At 44.8% G+C, this 13717-nt stretch overlaps 1 protein-coding gene across 2 annotated transcripts in view; it reads right to left on the minus strand.

The window, feature by feature from the left end:
- ADAMTS2 (ADAM metallopeptidase with thrombospondin type 1 motif 2) overlaps positions 1-13717 on the minus strand; it is a 2237498-nt gene that overhangs the window by 994294 nt on the left and 1229487 nt on the right. For both annotated transcript variants that reach the window (XM_069652661.1, XM_069652662.1), the window contains exons 6-7: positions 10725-10881; positions 2149-2254 (exon numbers count right to left, since the gene is read on the minus strand). In XM_069652661.1, coding sequence (XP_069508762.1) covers positions 2149-2254; positions 10725-10881 — 263 coding nt within the window. The remainder of the gene's footprint in view (positions 1-2148; positions 2255-10724; positions 10882-13717) is intronic.

Below are 13717 nucleotides of genomic sequence, written 5' to 3' on the forward strand. Positions count from 1 at the left end.
CATTCTGGGGGCTTCACCGGGTGGTAACGGCACCTGGGACCAGTATTAAGGCCCTCGCATATTTTAGCCCCAGCCCAATACTACCTGGTGAAGCCTCCGGAATGGGGGCTCATTGCTATATTATAACCATTGGAATGTTCACTTAGTGTTCTCGTGGCAACCTCAGAAGGCTATAGGAAGCATAGAATGGCTTGTACATCTCCCAGATTGCTCAGAACACTACATACCAATGCTAGCAGCAGCGCCGCGCACCCCTACAGCCAGCTCAACGCAGCTGCAAAGGTGTATTCTATGTGCTGCATCCACCTGGGCAGTTGCAAGGTATTTGGCTGTTGCACTTATCACATATGTACTTTATACTGTCGAGTGGGATGTGGTTAAAATGGCCTTATTCACCACATCCACCTTGTGTCAGGGGCCCATAATGTCATCACTGTGCTTGAGCCCATAACTCGGTCTTCATGGCTGATGGCACCCGGTAAAGCCCTTGGACTAAGTCTATAATTCTTAATTATAAACCCTGGAAGGTTCATGCAGACCCATCATTGGACAATCTGTGAGCTATAGGGGCTGGCATAGTGTGCAGACTCATATAGGCCACAGATTGCACATTACGTTATGTTCCAGATCTACTGGCGGCAATTCGTAGCGTACCCACAGCCATATACCTGGGACTGCCTTGAAGATTCAAGTACTGTTCACAGTCCAGTGCACGCCTATGTTCATTTTAATAGCAAAAGCGAATTGCAATAGATGTATAGACCCGGACCTCATGCTTTGGCCTTTAGCTCAGTCTTCAGAGTCCTTGACACCCGTCAGTGAGGGTCTGTAGAGCTTACATATAACACTCACCTGCTGCTGTGACCATTGTGAGCAATGGGTCGGCAGAGGGCCTTCACCACTGTTACAAAGCTTGGTGTTTCTCTCGAAACATTCCGCCTAACCCTCACCATCTCTGCCAGACAACATGCCACCCAGACAAGGCCCCCTCCAATGTATTGAGCACCTTTTCCAACCGTTTCCTTTTGCTCATAACATGCATTTAGCCCATATTATAATGGAATTACGTCCCCGTGGGAGAGGGCTGTAACAGGTGTTATCGTCCCTTATCCTGCCTAAGCGCCCTTGGCTTCATCTCGAGCCCATACCTTGGGTTCGGGCTGATAGATAAGACCTGCTACAACCCTCTCCTCGGGACTGACTGGATTTCCTCATTATGAAGGCGGTAATAGTGGTAAATTATGACCTAGTTATGAGTTGAGATTGCATTTGTTATTGAAGGCTATTGGTCTAAACATAACTTATTTGCCCCATCCCGTACCTTCTATGTACTAGCGCCATGACTACCTCCAATACCGGTACCGAGTCTGCCCTCGTTCAATGGGGACTTACCGGTCTATTCCGACCATTGCGGGACCGGTAAGTCCCCATTAAAAAAGACATTCCCCATTCCCATTTGAGCCCCCATAGGGCTCAATGGGAAGGCGCTAATAACCGTACCGCAAATTGCGGTACCGTTATTAGCTCTAAAGTCCCTTAACGATTCCCGTCCTTAACGCCGGGTAAAACCAGGTGTTAAGGGAGGGACCCGCTAAGGGTACTCGGAATAGAGCGGTAAGGGATTACCGGTACCAGTGCCCTTACCGGTGCCCGGTATCCCTTTGCGCCAAACTCGTAATGAGGCCCAATGTGTGTTAAGTATTTTCTCAGTATTTGAAGTAATGGAATGACATTATGCGATGAAGGCTATTTATTGTAGGTTTATTTAGCAGCTGTGCTGTTGATTTTTTTTTAAACTTCAAGTACTGCATCATACCTTCGGAAATGCTTGGTTGAGTACCTAGCAGCTAAATTGCGTACAAACATAATTTTATTTTCATTGAAAGAAATATATATATCTTCCGTGCAAGACTAAAGAGACAGTACAGAATTAGGAGGTTAATGTTGTAATTGCAAACCTCAGACAGCATTTTTTAGTGCGTTCTTTACACTTTGAATTACATCCATCTAGCGTTCATTACATCATCACGCTGCTTCTTACTGTGTACCTGTGCACACATGCCTACTTTCAGATGACCCTAGCGTCTCTTGCAGCCTAGGCCGCGTGTACAGCAACGCGCTGAGGCATGAGTGCTCCGTGCCACTTACACATGCCCCGTTTCATGAGCCACCACAAACGCAGAGGAGAATCCGTCTTCGTGGTTCAAGGTGCAGCTTCGCACGGGATGGCACATCCCAGTCACCGGAGCATAGCCTGCAAAAGAAGCAGAAGAGAAGGGGAGACTCATTGGAAGGTTCCTGCGCTGGAATACTAGTGCATCACCCCAAAAGCACAAGAAGCTAAGAGCACACATTCTACATCAGTACAACGGTCTCGCATGTGTTTTCCCGTGGCAGAGCTAAATCTATAACACATATAATGGAACTGCATCCCACAATGCTTGGACACACAGATGAAGGCTCGATCAAAAACACATCCTTCCTAAGAGGACCTTGCTGTGCCAATCTGACCTGCAAAATGGCACAGTGCTGAGGCGCTTAGAATGGTCTAGTAGACCTTTCAGCAGGGAGTCGTGTGGGGATCACTCTGAATGGCCCTTTGACATTATTAAAACATGCACAAAAACGTAGCTCTTTGCTGTGATTTTTCTGATGGGCGGAGTTTGCCCACCATTCCAAAGTTGTGTTTGCTTCATAACAATAACTCACACGTACCCGCTTGCCCCCCGTGGTAAGTAAGAGTCACGTTGCGATTTCTCTGGACAGAAATACACCCCCCCCCCCAAAGACATGCCCATAGTGTGCAATGTTATATCAGTGTGGATTGGTCCCTCATCAATAAGCTTCTCGCTGTGAGTTTCGCCCACTGGCAAAATGATGGAGCTGATCCCGGGAAGTGCTCAACCTAAGAACGACTTATTCAGCTTGTGTTTCACGAGCGCTCTGCTATTTCATTACAAGTCATTCAAAACTCTACTGCAAATGATCAGCACTCGGGAAAGTGGCAGGTGGGAGGAACCTCGCGGCTGTAACCAAGCTATTTTAGACACATTGGAAATAATTAGGGAAATATAGGGAAGTTACATTTTCAGGAATATAATCCCGACACCTCATATACAATGCAAGTGCTTCCCCTGGATGGAAAAGACTTGTGGTGTGTGTGTGTTTTGTGTTTATGGGATGGGATGCATGCAACAGCCATGGCGGCTTTCCCGCGCACACCAGCTGAAGATCAGCAAAGCAGGAGCACTGAAGATCCAGCATCGATAGAACTAGAGAGGACAGCGCAGGCGTGGCATAGAAGGAAGGCGTGGGGACAGGGAGTTGGCCCCAAATTCATATAATATTGGGACTAATGTCAAAGTGTGGTGTGCATGTCTCACTTCATTTCCATACATGAAGGAGGAACAAACGATGATCTAGAACCATCTGAAGAAGGTGTAGCATTAGCAAACGCAGCAGGGGGATGCTTGCAGAGGTGGTGTAGGGTTTCACCATAGAGCAGATCCAAGCAGCTGTTGTGAAACAGGCTTTAAATAAAAGTCCTGGGTCAGACAGTATTCCTGCATAGCTCCTTAAGATTACTCAAGATTGGTGGTCCTCCTTACTTGAAAGTAGTTTGAATGCAATGATTGCTTGGAATAGAAACCCAGATTCATGGAGTCGGATCATAATATTCCCTAAGTATGAAAAGGGTAGTGCACCGATTCCCTCGGTGTACAGAGCACTTCCACTGGCTGACACACAGCTTGAGATCTTTAGTAGGGCTCTTGGCAAGCATCCCAGTGTGGATAGAACTCAAAGTACGATTTCGGGATAGCTTAGGAGCAAATGAGCTGGCCCCAAACCTCTTTCTTATAACATCACCCACTATCTCTATGAAGATAGAAGGTTTATGTGGCCTCCAGGCATCTGCCCACTGTCTTTGATGTGGTGAACGCAGACAAGACATGGCAGTGTTTGGCTGATTTGAAGTGTCCTGAGGGAATTTGTAAGAGTGTAATAATGTTGCAATAAGAAAATAAGGAATCTGAAAGACATGCTAGTGAGAGAGAAGGTATCTCATGGTTCCCTGTGAATGGAATGCTTACTTAATGGCGAGACTTATGCCCCACATTTAGACGGAGTCTCAATAGTGGTCCTTGCCTACGCAGACACTACTGACCTCATTGCAATAACCCCTCTATATGTACAGAAAATAATTAACCTGTACACTACTTTTATGGCAAAGCTGGATTTAAAGTACAATTTTTGCAGTGATGTATTTCCAAACTACTGCAAGGGAAATTAAGCTACCAGTCTTTATACACTAAGATTGTCACAGCGTACCAACCTTTGGATATCAAGTTATTCCTTTTACCCGTAGGCTATATGGGCAAGTCCCTAAGACAAAAACTGCTTCAAGACTGTTCCAAGCTATTCATCTGGGAATACCTATAAAGCTCAACCCATGGCTATGGCTATGAGGCTAAGGGTGCGCGACGGCAAAGCCAAAGCAGTAGCCACTTATAGAGAAGGGACATGGGCATTTCATAGGACAACATAATTTCAGATACAAGAGAACCTCTTCTTTAAACAGTGGGTTAACAGGTAACCAACCATTTCCGAATTACACAACACTTAGAGAACTTGGTAGGCATTTATTAGAAGATCAGCTGCTAATTGGCCCAGCTTTGCTATGGGAAAGCATGTAGGGAAATGAGAAAACCACCATAACTCAGCTAATCAATAGACATCTTTTGCATTGTACTAAGTATGTGGCCTGTCTGTGGCTGGAATGTAGACCATGGCGCGATTATTCACTGATGCCGTCCTTGCCAGCAGAGGCCTGGGTGCTTTTATCTTATATGAGGTTAGCAATGAGAATCAGGCACACATTTTCAATGTGCCTAGGAAGGTCCCTCATCGTTCTTATATTGCTGAGAGATATCTATTACAGGAGTATTATTACATTGAACTTTAATGATCCAGTTTACCCATTCAAGTTGCTGCTAATGTCTTATTGTTCTTGTACCCCCGCGTGTAGGCCTGCTGCAATGTCTCATTATTATTGCGATCCTGGTAAATGATAAACGATATGTAAGTGTGGTGTGAAACTGCTTTCAGGCAGCCTGATTTGGGATTTTTAACTTCAATTACACTTCATTTGAGTTTATTTCTATTGTGCATCAATACTAAAGCGCGATTCCCATCACATGAACAGTGTTTTCATTTTGTTATAACGAATTTGGAAAGTTCAGACTTAAACTTTGTATTAACATTAAATGTAATTGTAATATGAAAATATTCGAAATAAACAATTTGCATGTTATAGTTGTACTACCTTCACAGATAAGTCCTGACCTGCAGTGGTGTCTGGCAGCTGGGTTTTCCTCACATCACCAGTACTGCCCTCCGATTTAAAAGGGCAAACTCTATTGCGTGTGAAAATATTCTAGGGAGGTATGTAATGATAAAGAAAAGAACATTCGGATTTTGGATATGATTAAAATGAGTGCTCGAGGAGCAGGAAAGGGGATTATATTTTTTGGAAAGGGTGGATAAACAGTAATATTGCTTGTGAACCAGCACGCAAATGCTCACTTCCTTTGGGCAGGAAGAGAATGGCAGGAATTGTGAGTGAAGAGCCCCAGAGTGAGAAAAAGCTGCATGTGAAAGAGTTGGAAGGAAAGGCAACTGAAAATCACCATAATAGGTGCTCAGACTCAGTGCAAATCCTAGCAAATATATTTGGATAAAATAAAAGCAGCAGCAAGCAGCTGTGGGAATGCTTCCGAAAAACAGCCCAAAAACGGTGCCAGTATAGGACATTCAGCCGACCCGGGGGGTGGGGGGGGGCGTAGGGGGGTTGGGGGAGGACCAAGAGGAGGATGAGGGAGGGACAGCCAGGAAGGGTATCCAGCAGCCAGAAGCTGGCACCGGAGCTGAGTTACAGGCCACAGGTGCCAGACAGAGTGCCAAACCTGGTCCTAAAAATGCAGCACCACAGCTGTGTGGCACGCCCTCCAGCCATGCGTGTGAAAGAGGTGGGGGTGGGGGCTTGAGTGGGGACTGGCAACCCAATAAAAAAAAACGGTGAAAAGCATATTGAGGAAAGTGCGTGAACAAAGTGCACAGGAATAAAGTAACAATGACAAATAAAAGTAGAACCGATATAATCACTCTGGAGCTTAAATGGGGGGCTTAAAAACATCCTTGTACTGTAAACCATATGGACTACTCTAGTATCATACAGGAGAAAGGGTTGCAGTGGCAGAGGTGCTTCGGTATCTTTCTGACCACACAAACAAGGTCAAACATTCTACTAAACCAAGGGGAACAAAAAACAAAAGCTTAGGGGGGTCCCATAAAACGACACAGCTGAACCGTGGAAACATGGGATTCTGCCCTATCACCCCCCACCCCCCTCTTCCCAGACTTTAACAAGGGATAACCAATTCCCAGACTGTAACCAGCTGTAACTAAGCCCTTATTATATTCCAATATAGGAAAAAAAGGTTACAGTGCAGGGGGTTTCAGTGTAAGTCCCCCTACCACAAAAACGAAGTCAAACAGCCTAGAAAACGAGAGAGAGAAAAAATAAATAGATTTTAGGGGTCCCATGAAATTGGAGAGCGGAACCCCCTGAAAATGGAATTGTATCTTACCACCTGCCCTTCCAGAGTCTTTGACATGGGGTAAGTAACTCCTTTTGGGATAGGTCGAATGATTGACGTCAGTTAAACTGCCCTGTATGGTCAATCTTTATAGAATGAGTGGTCTTCAACTTAGCCTTGCTGGTAAGGTTCAGTCTCTGGAGGTTATAGGATTTAAAGGACCCCTTAGGACCTGATTTTCTTCTGGTAGAAGAGGGTCTGTTCCAGTAGACCACCAAGGGGATTTCACCCACTGAACCTAAAGGAGGCTTTGCATCATGGTCCTCAGTAGAGGTTCCAGGAGTCCCTAGTCTTCTTGGACATCTTACCCCTCTAAACCTCCCTCTAGTGTTGGAGCAGATGGAGTCAAAAGCTCTAGCACATGAGGCACAGTCTTCCCCTTTCCTTTGGACCAGGTATTCTTTCCAGGTGTAGGGGTAGCCCCCTTAGCAAGTTGACCCTTGGAAGAAGAAGAGTCTAACCTCACTACTACTGGGATGAGACTGGGGCCTCTGGAGACATCACTCTCTTCCAAGTCCACTGAGAGGTAGAATTCACTTCCTGTCAGCTATCTGGAGGCAGATATTTACAACAGGGAATGCCCAAGCAGGAAGTCCTGCAGCCAAAAGATGAAACCACAGCTAAGGTACACAACACAATGTCCAGCCAGTATTTCCAAATTCAGTTCTAAAAATTCAACAGCACAACTTTGAAGCAAATCCCCAGCAGACTTGAGGAATGTCCAGGGCCTCTCCTAGATATACCCAGTCTAAGCCATTCCCCCAATCACACAAAAGCGCTGGTGGACAGAGATAAGCCTCAATTGGTTGAAACCATTGCAAAGGGTGCAGTGCTGAGGTCAAAAGTAGCCCAGATTTGCACAACGGGCATTGTAGGCCTGCCTTGGGACTTCCATAAACAAAAGGGTGGCCCAAAACACAATTACTGAGAGGAGGACTTAACAATGCATTTGTGCCCCAGTGGCTGCAGTATGGGTACACTGTACAACAAACGCAGTAAAATCAGCTGCACCACCAGTGACGTCAAGACTAAATCACAGCTGCCTCCAACCTACTCCCCAGCACCACTGTAGGGTAATATAATTACTCTATGGCCAAAATGGGCTGCTTATAAAATGTGCCCTTTGAGCCCTCTGGGCTATCATAGAACAATACAGGGGAAACGGTTGCAGCGGCAGTGCAGAAGTATCTCTAAACAAACATAAAGTCCATGATCCTAAAAAACCAAAGGAAAACAAATTGTTTAGGGCATCCCATAAAATGGGACAGCAGAACTTCTAAATATACAATTCTTCCCAAACAAGCAGTATGTCAGACAAAACCAAGCTACAGCTGCATCCTTATAACGTATTACTTTGCACCTTGAACTATAAAGCCTTGTACTGGAATCCAAGATATCTACCACTCTATGTTGGAAAAAGCTTATAAAAGAAGTTAGTTTCAAACATGTTGAAGGCTGAACATTCCAAGCCCATGCTTTCTTACATATCCTTAAAAAGAAAGTGCAAACAAGATGCCATTGACCAATAGAGGCAGTGGAGAGCAAGGCGAAGCACCACGTGCCAGTCATTTCTCTACAGGCTGCTTCATTGTCAGACATGACTTTGCAATAGAACAGGTGTCGCATTAAGAAAAAGGGGGCTATATAAGCTGCACCTGGGACTGCACATTGTATGTCTCAGGAGTGATGTCACAGGGAATTTGCATCATAGCAGGAGTGTCCTAAAATGGACATCGTTTGCAGCAATTGTATAGTTCTATCGCAATTCTCATTGGACATGCTTTGATTGTGCGTCTTATTGTTTGACACAATCACAAATCCAAAGAAGAGTAAATACATCACATTGATGTCCCATTGGGTGCTAGAGTACTTTGGTGCCTCAGCCATACTTTCCCTCCAGTGCAGGCCTGGGGGGTATGTTTACACATACAGCATGTGAACTAATCTCCAATTTTAGTGAGGTGCCAGACATTGAGGTTCTCCACAGTGCAGCCCCTTTACTCAGAACCTAACTGTTAAAATCAGCCTCCAGAGTGTAAAACAGCATTTCTTTCACTTTAAAGTCAAAGCATAGTAACTTGAAAGAAGGTGACCGGTCTGTCGCTGCGTTCTAGTACCCTCACTCGCGCTGCACATGATATGGGGAATGTCTTCTCACGTGTGGAGCTACCCCTTCCTCATACAAGATGTCCTAGGAACCCAGCACAATCCTGTGGCAGGCTGAACCCCCTTTGTTTGACGCAGCTTTATTAATTTATTTATTTTCTTTCCTGGGCTTTGAAACACGCTGTAATGTCTCAAAGCAGTAGGATGCCAATGCAAGGCAGCATGTGAGCGAAAAGAAGAAACTCCTTGCATCATTATACCTTCGGCTTATCACTCTGCATCATCCGCTAATGACAGGCAGGTGGTTGTTATTTCTCTATATCACCACATTAGATCTCATTCAGGACATCACTGTTAGAAGCTAAGAGAAGGGATGCTAGCTTCATTTTTTTCTCCATTTCTACCTCTTCATCTTGTATCCCCTGTTTCTCGACGCACACTTCTTGACACCTCCAATTCGTGGCGCAGACGCATCTTGTCAGCTGGCTCCGCAACACAATTCCTTTACTGTTTTCAGGAGTGGTTTCATATAAGCCACAGAGCGAAAACCCTCCACATTACAAGGGCCCACTTGAGCACATCTCAAGCCCATCGAGCAAGGACACAATACTTATTTCTAGGATCATACAGCTACAGGCCTTGAAACTGCTGCCCACATACAAGCTATATTTTAGTAGTCACTACACATTCATTGTACTTGCTTGTACACTGTAATAAAAGCAAGTCCAGGCTAAAGACACGCATCCATACTCCCACACACATTGCCCTTTTGCCCTCCTATGAAACTGCGTGTATGTCATATTACTAACCCAACTCGATTAGCTCACTCTATTTCTATTTCTACATCTATCCCTCCCTTTCATCCATTCCTTACTGCCAACAGACTCTGGTCTGGGCACAGCCTGGCAGGGTCACAACACCCCAATGACAAGACAAAGCCAGCCACCATAAAACAACTACCATGGGGATGGGCGCAGTATAAATATACGGTGTCCAGTTAAAGGGTCGAAAGCAAAAGGGTCGAATGCAAAAGGGTCGAGTGCATTCGACCGAAAACTAAAGGATCGATTTTTTAAAAAAAATATATATTTTTTTTTGCTGTAGTGTATCTTTAAAAGGGTTTTTTTACGCCCAAAAACGAGGGTTCGCCCCCCCCCCCCAAAAAAAATACAAATAAAAAATGTGATCCTTTTTTTCGGTCGAATTGACTCGACCCTTTAGTCATTCGACCCCTTTTTTCGATCCTTTGACCTATAACTTAAATATACCATAACATAAGATGACATATCATGAAGTGCCAACCAGTCCAATGAAGGGCAGCTGCCCAGGAGAGTATCTGTGTGACCGCTGCTTTCAATGATCAATGTTGGTCCCTCTGTAGATATGAAGGGCCTATCTGGAGAAAAGGCCAGCTATATTTAGGGACGATGTGTCTGCACTGAAGAGTTGTGTTAAGCTTGCGTGCATGGTGTTGGTTCGCCCAAGAGTCGTCTGTGGACATCATATGCTTCCCTTTTTCTGGTTGCTATGTGAGTATATTATATCGTGAGGTGTAGTTGTCGGTGTCCATAACTGTACACATACGTCTACGGTGGTTCTACAAAGCCTACCAGGACGGCTCAATTCTTATCAGGGCTACCTTTCTGTTAAACTCATAAGAGAATCCATTACACCAAACTAATTTGGGTAAGTCATTGAGTTACGACTTACTCGTTCTCTCTGATGTCTCATTTAGAGTTTTCTAAAGTCGGTTACCTACATTATGATTGGTTATTTATAACGCGCTTAATACCCAGAGGTTTCTAAGCGCGGACCCAATACCCAGAGGTGTCTAAGCGCGGGCCTGGGGATCGAATCTGTGTTGCTCTGTGTCGTCTTGCTTCTAAGGAGAGCTATCCTCCCTGGACAACACAAGGTCCATCAGACTTCATGAAAAACAATACTTCCAAATGTAGCTCATACCTTGCATGCCAGATGGGCCAAACTCCTGCCGCGTGAGGAAGATGGCATGATCATGGTACTCGGCGTGGCCAGTTTCAGGTTTCTGTTGTAGGTAGGCCCAGCGGCACACATTCTCTAAACTCTGAGATGGGTTTCCCACTTCAATTAGACTCGTGGACTGGGATGAGAAAAAGACACATTGACTTCTTTACAATCTTGCTGGCTCTCACATCTCTTCAGTATTAAAATTCTATTTTGGAATATACATCAGTCAAATGTGAAACATAGCGAGATTGGAAATTAAATACCACCTCTACAGATAATTTCATAAGAAATAGTTTGCAATTTCTACAAAATATGAAATTGTAGCTCTTCTAACACACTCTCTAATTGGCAACTTTTTATTTAAAGAAAGATCTAAATCATTGTTTCTTTTTTTCAGGATTCAGATGACATATAAACCTTTGAGTCCTCAGAACTGCTTTTTTAAAATATCAATGGATTTTGTGATGAATCAATTAATCAATTAATAATTTATATCGCGCTTAATGCCAGAGACCAGCCTCTAAGTGCAGGACCGGGATTCAAACCTGTGTTGCTCTGTGTTGTCTGCTTCAAAGACAAATGCATTGAAACGGGAGGCAGATGAAAAAGTTACTTACCAACTGGTAACGTTCTTTCGACTGGATGTTCCTCCAACAAATTCCACATCTTTGACATGTAATGTCCACAGCTGTGCACTTCGGAAACTTTTTTGGCAGAGGGCGTCTTGTGTCAATGGCGTCGGGTCAATGTCCCTCGAAGGCCTCAGTCGAGGGCGACGTCACAGGATGTTATATATAGGACGCACAGCGCCCGTAGCCTCCGTTTAAGTTTTTTCCCCCAGAACGTGTGGCACCAGTCTCATGCCTGCTTGACTGCACTTAGCCTTGCGGAAACGGAAGCGGCAATCGCATATGAAATTCTCCTGAGGGGCAGGCTGGGGGGGCAATGTGGAATACGTTGGAGGGACATCCAGTTGAAAGAACATTACCAGTTAGTAAGTAACTTGTTCTTCAAATGGAACGGGCTGGCAGCAAATGCGGCTTGGCAAAAAGCAGGAACGTGAGAAGAAGCATGTGTGCCGGAAGCCAGCAGAGGCGAGGGACGCTGTGGGGGATTAGAGGAAAAGACCCTCGAGCGTGCAGTTGTGTGGTGGCCATTTTGGACAGGGATAAATTGTAATCAGTACAGTAAAAGGGGTGGGGATCTTCCTCGTGGCAGTATTTGCTTTAACAGCAGAAGCGAGCAGAAAGAAATATAGAAGCCAAAACATTGGTTGGGCAGTAACAGCAATAGAAGGTTCCATGTGTTAATATCCCCGCAAAAATATCGCCATTTTTTGCGGCGATATTAAGGCATGGAACCTGCAGGGGACACCCCCGCAACCACTGCATTATTTTAAAGGAGCGGGGACACCCCCGCAACCCCTTCTCCCCAAAACCACAAAAATATCCCCCCACAAAATATCTTTTATGGCCATTTCAGACAACCATATTTACGGCAATATTTTTGGCTGGGATAATATGTAGTGATACCCAATAGAAGGGCCCAACAACATGGACAATTAACTGAAGAAGGAAAAGAAATCGACCTGCCCAGCAAATCTTCTTTGTCACCGTGTGTGCTAGCTTGGGTTTGATAGCAGGAGTGAGCAGGAAAAAATATAGGAGCCAAAGCATTGGTTCGGTAGTAACAGCAATAGAGGGGCAAATCAACATGCACAAATAGCTGAAGAAGAAAGGCAAATCGAGAAGTTAAAGACATACCAACCTCAAATTTTCAAATAAAGAGGGAAATAGAGTTGGCGGTACAAAAGAGGAACGGGAAAGGAATTTTAATTGACGAGCGGCAGACGAAGATCCAGGATGAGCACAGAGAATGCAGATGAGATGGCAGATTTATTGAGGATTAGAGCAGCCACTAAGGAGAAAGACGTGGACTGGCTTATAGCTCACGTCACAGCAAAGGAGGAGAAAGAGCCAGAAGGCATATTGGTGGTAGAAGGTCGTAGCCCAAGAAAAAGAAGACCAAGATGATGGGGGAATATTCTAAGGCACCAAACAAACTAGAGGCACCCCGTAAAAGGAAAATCACAGAAGAAAATCACCCTCCAGCATCCAAGAGGCCTCAAAGAGTGAGGAGGTTGTCTGTGAAGGCGACAGAAGCGAATGGTTAGAGGGAAATGCCAAAGCAGAGGCCGCATATGAGCGCTAAAGTAAAGAAGCCACTAGTTGCATCAACGGCGACGCCCGAGTATGACGCATTAGGTGAGAAGATTGCAACTATCATGAATTTACAGGATTAAGCTGCTCAAGAGCAGGTTATTATCCCTCCACTTTCATGAGAAGAAAGAGGAGGGTAACAGATGCAGACCAGCAGCCAGCATCTCAAATACTCCTCAGTTTGATGTTGAAGAAGCTGGCCAGTAACTTCTAACATGAAGGACATAGAGTAACAGTTAAGCTCAATGATGTAACGGGAGGAAACAGAAAAAACTGGGAAGGCGGCCTCATACTCAAGCACTTGCTTTAGCATCTGTAATCCAGCTCAGAGGCGGATGAGAACCCTGTGTCCCCTGTTATACAAGGAAGGTTGGATACAGCCAATCTGAGAGCATGGGAAGAGCTGGTCCATACAGCTGCTAAGGTGTTAGACCAGAAATGTAACCCTATAGTCGGATGATATGTATAGTATGTTGGCCTGAAACCAATCGCATCATGTGGCAAACATCGCAATCAAAGAATCGTCAATGTAACCAAAGGGCGTCCATTTTGTATAATGCCGTCCATTTGCTTTTTGTTTTCTGTCAAAACGCTTTGCAAATATATTTTATGCTTCGAAACTCACACACAGTGCGAATCCACAGCCTGCATGCTGAAATACTAACACCGACAGGAATGTCAAACTGTGCAGAAATAAATTGTTTTTCTCTCTCACTAAGTCCTTGAAGGCGAACAGAAGCCGCATCTAAT

This window comes from Ambystoma mexicanum, chromosome 3p (assembly GCF_040938575.1).
Source record: "Ambystoma mexicanum isolate Mex_15411 chromosome 3p, UKY_AmexF1_1, whole genome shotgun sequence".
Classification (NCBI taxonomy): domain Eukaryota; kingdom Metazoa; phylum Chordata; class Amphibia; order Caudata; family Ambystomatidae; genus Ambystoma; species Ambystoma mexicanum.